A 5000-nucleotide genomic window follows, 5' to 3' on the forward strand; every position below is an offset into this window, starting at 1 on the left:
ACACAGCTAAACTACAGACACATGACATCAACATCTGGATTATTACACAGCTAAACTACAGACACAAGACTTCAACATCTGGATTATTACACGGGCTAAACTACAGACACAAGACTTCAACATCTGGATTATTACACAGCTAAACTACAGACACAAGACTTCAACATCTGGATTATTACACAGCTAAACTACAGACACATGACTTCACATCTGGATTATTACACAGCTAAACTACAGACACAAGACTTCAACATCTGGATTATTACACAGCTAAACTACAGACACAAGACTTCAACATCTGGATTATTACACAGCTAAACTACAGACACATGACATCAACATCTGGATTATTACACAGCTAAACTACAGACACATGACTTCAACATCTGGATTATTACACAGCTAAACTACAGACACAAGACTTCAACATCTGGATTATTACACAGCTAAACTACAGACACATGACTTCAACATCTGGATTATTACACAGCTAAACTACAGACACATGACTTCAACATCTGGATTATTACAGTTTACTGAACACATGTAACATCTGGATGAATACAGAACGTGCTACTCACACAGTTTTGGTGAGAACGACGATAGTTCCTGAGAAAACAGTCAAGAAATCTCTGCTGGGAAAATACATTTCCCATGAGCCTTTCTGCTTCCTGCAGTGACATAAACACTCTGAGTAGTTATTTCTATCTTCCTTCTCCGTCAGGATCGACTCACTCTGGGTCTCATAAAACATGTCCTCCGATAAATGAGGAGTTAGAAAAAGAGGATGGGTCAAAGTTTGATCTTTCCTGAGAATAATGTGACGTTTGGTCACTTGAAAAAAACAAAACATGTGTAAAGGTTAGAATACATTTAATTCAACAGTGTAAAACAAAATCTACCAGGTTACACATATCAAAACATTAATGTCCCTTTAAAAAGATCAACACTACTCACCTTCAGGGACTCTGATTGGCTCCCTTTCTCCAGCAGCAGTCACTGAGACTCATGGGTAATGTAGTATTCACAGCACTGAGTTGAACTGCAAATTAAATTTGAAAACTTTGAAGTAGCTTTGGTGCCCTCTAGTGTTCAAATGGAGCATGACAGCAGAACAACTTATTAACATGCCTGTAAAACATGAAGGGCAGCTACCACACGCACACACACACACACACACACACACACACACACACACACACACACACACACACTTAGAGTTTGCATGGTGTGATTAGATGGTCAATGGAAGCAGATGTGTTGTATAGAATAAAGTTTAAATTTGCATTAAAGTTCATTTTAATGGAATATATCATTATAAACCTGCTTCTGTTAAACATTTATGATATAAATCTTCATCTGCAGTGACAGTAAGCACAGAAATATAATAAGTATGAAGTGTTATTAGTGTGTTCAGCAGACGAGCACTAAACACTGCTTGATAATAAAGAACGTTTGATCTTCTGATCTCTGAGTTGTTACTGCTCACATTTACACATTCATGGATGACCCCGGATATATATATATATATATATATATATATATATATATATATATATATATATATATTATATATTAAACGAGTTATTATTCAGAGGATCAGTCAAAGCACAAGAATCATTCAGCTTTATGGCTGTTTAATGTCTAACGTCTTTTTTCTCTCAATGATTCATTTATTAGAGCGTCTCTATGACCTCACTGATTATTATCAGGACATCTGAAAACTATTTGTACTTTAAATGATCTCATGAATAAATCACTTCTATAGATAGAAGCTGCAGATCCATGTTTGGGCAATTTCATTGGCTACATGACGCGTTAATGTTCGTACAGCAGCGCCGTCTTTCAACAAAGGCTCGATAGGCCGTTATCTCAAGGTCAGCAGAGTACAGGTGTGCAGGTCGTGTTGGTCTGACAGGTGTGTAGGTCGTGGTCTGACAGGTGTGTAGGTCGTGGTCTGACAGGTGTGTAGGTCGTGGTCTGACAGGTGTGTAGATTCAGCTGGTCTGACAGACACACAGTAAAAGAGCCGCTGTGTCACAATCATCATTTTACTGTTTCCATGTAATACAACAGAAATGATATAAATATAAATATTGTCCTTAATGGTCCCATAATTATTATTATATATTTTACAGACATCATTAGAATGACAACATCATCAAGGCCCACATCCAATCGTCACTTCCTGTTCGTCTCTGTGGTGTCCACAGACTTCCTGTTTGTGTGCGTCTTATTGGCTGATCAGAGTGATGTCACATGTTTCCTGTTTACAGAGTCTCATTGGCTCAGTGACCATCAGCTGTTCAGATGTGACCTTCCCGCAGTTCTGCACTTGCCCACACGAGGCAGCATCCTTTAGGGACGAGCTTCATGTTCTCAGAACACGTCCAAATAAAACAGGTCAATAAAATACAAGAAAGAAAAACAAATCAAATGTACAAAATTTAAATTAACAAGAAAATCAAATCAATGAAAAAGAAATGTCTGTGATCAAGTTTCTTTATAAATGTTCACAGTGTGACAGTGAACCAGCTGTGTGTGTGTGTGTGTGTGTGTGTGTGTGTGATAAATAATGGTGTGTTCACACACTCAGCTGGCTCACTTCTGGAAGACGTGCAGTGTTTTATGTGTCGTGTTTCCTTTAACTTGACTTGAGATTCAGCATCGTGTGTGTGTGTGTGTGTGTGTGTGTGTGTGTGTGTGTGTGTGTGTGTGTGTGTGTGTGTGTGTGTGTGTGTGTGTGTTACATGCTCCATGGCCTGACCCTCACACACACACACACACACACACACACACACGGCTGGTGAGCGCCTTGGCATTAAAAAGAAGCTGGAGGTGTGTGTGTGTGTGTGTGTGTGTGTGTGTATGTGTGTGTGTGTGTGTGTGTGTGTGTCTGTGTGTGTGTGTGTGTGTGTGTGTGTGTGTGTGTGTGTGTGTGTGTGTGTGTGTGTGTTACATGCTCCATGGCCTGACCCTCACACACACACACACACACACACACACACACGGCTGGTGAGCGCCTTGGCATTAAAAAGAAGCTGGAGGTGTGTGTGTGTGTGTGTGTGTGTGTGTGTGTATGTGTGTGTGTGTGTGTGTGTGTGTGTGTGTGTGTGTGTGTGTGTGTGTGTGTGTGTGTGTGTGTGTGTGTGTGTGTGTGTGTGTGTGTGTGTGTGTGTGTGTGTGTGTGTGTATGTGTGTGTGTGTGTGTGTGTGTGTGTCTGTGTGTGTGTGTATGTGTGTGTGTGTGTGTGTGTGTGTGTGTGTGTGTGTGTAGAAAAACAGCTGATTTATAAATACAGGGGAATATAAACATCATGAGTCCAGGTGTTCTCTGCTCAGGTGTGTAAATCAAACAGTATGTACACAGAGAGCGGGACACGAGCTGAAGTCTGTTTGATGCTGGTGTCGTAAAAACTGTGTGTGTGTGTGTGTGTGTGTGTGTGTGTGTGTGTGTGTGTGTGTGTGTGTGTGTGTGTGTGTGTGTGTGTGTCCTCAGCTCTCTGTCTGTGGTGTGTTTTTTTGCAGTCAGAAGGAGAAGTACTGTGAGTACAGCTGTTCTTCTTTCTCTTCTTCACGTGCAGCATGAGCTTTGACTCCGCCCCCTTCCTCGCCGCTCAGCACGGGGGGAGACGAGCTGTGGGCCTCAGGAAGGCTGAGGGAGGAGACATCACATAAATACACAGTGTGTGTGTGTGTGTGTGTGTGTGTGTGTGTGTGTGTGTGTGTGTGTGTGTGTGTGTGTGTGTGTGTGTGCAGGGAATCAGCTGCTCAGTTTCCTGATTAATAATCAAACATTGAAAACACTCAACGTGACTTTAGACTGTTTGTTTCTGGATTTGAACTAATCATCACTTTAAGGTGAGGAAGCAGACAGACAGGTGAGGAAGCAGACAGACAGGTGAGGAAGCAGACAGACAGGTGAGGAAGCAGACAGACAGGTGAGGAAGCAGACAGACAGGTGAGGAAGCAGACAGACAGACAGGTGAGGAAGCAGACAGACAGACAGGTGAGGAAGCAGACAGACAGGTGAGGAAGCAGACAGACAGGTGAGGAAGCAGACAGACAGGTGAGGATGCAGACAGACAGGTGAGGAAGCAGACAGACAGACAGACAGACAGGTGAGGATGCAGACAGACAGGTGAGGAAGCAGACAGACAGGTGAGGAAGCAGACAGACAGACAGGTGAGGATGCAGACAGACAGGTGAGGAAGCAGACAGACAGGTGAGGATGCAGACAGACAGGTGAGGATGCAGACAGACAGGTGAGGAAGCAGACAGACAGGTGAGGATGCAGACAGACAGGTGAGGATGCAGACAGACAGGTGAGGAAGCAGACAGACAGGTGAGGAAGCAGACAGACAGGTGAGGAAGCAGACAGACAGGTGAGGAAGCAGACAGACAGGTGAGGAAGCAGACAGACAGGTAAGGAAGCAGACAGACAGACAGGTGAGGAAGCAGACAGACAGGTGAGGAAGCAGACAGACAGGTGAGGAAGCAGACAGACAGGTAAGGAAGCAGACAGACAGACAGGTGAGGATGCAGACAGACAGGTGAGGATGCAGACAGACAGGTGAGGAAGCAGACAGACAGGTGAGGATGCAGACAGACAGGTGAGGAAGCAGACAGACAGGTGAGGATGCAGACAGACAGGTGAGGAAGCAGACAGACAGGTAAGGAAGCAGACAGACAGGTGAGGAAGCAGACAGACAGACAGGTGAGGATGCAGACAGACAGACAGACAGACAGGTGAGGAAGCAGACAGACAGGTGAGGAAGCAGACAGACAGACAGACAGGTGAGGATGCAGAAAGACAGGTGAGGAAGCAGACAGACAGGTGAGGAAGCAGACAGACAGACAGGTGAGGATGCAGACAGACAGACAGGTGAGGAAGCAGACAGACAGACAGGTGAGGAAGCAGACAGACAGACAGGTGAGGAAGCAGACAGACAGGTGAGGATGCAGACAGAAAGACAGGTGAGGATGCAGACAGACAGGTG

The 5000-nt window shown here is 44.2% G+C and overlaps 1 protein-coding gene across 1 annotated transcript in view; it reads right to left on the reverse strand.

The window, feature by feature from the left end:
• Positions 1-2906: 2906 nt before the first annotated feature.
• LOC306819352 (protein FAM184A-like) overlaps positions 2907-5000 on the reverse strand; it is a gene marked incomplete at its 5' end in the record, with an annotated part of 25864 nt that continues 23770 nt past the window's right edge. Inside the window, one exon of the mRNA XM_079373136.1 lies at positions 2907-3655. Coding sequence (XP_079229262.1) covers positions 3647-3655 — 9 coding nt within the window. The remainder of the gene's footprint in view (positions 3656-5000) is intronic.

Source organism: Symphodus melops (assembly GCF_947650265.1).
Source record: "Symphodus melops genome assembly, contig: scaffold_321, whole genome shotgun sequence".
NCBI lineage: Eukaryota > Metazoa > Chordata > Actinopteri > Labriformes > Labridae > Symphodus > Symphodus melops.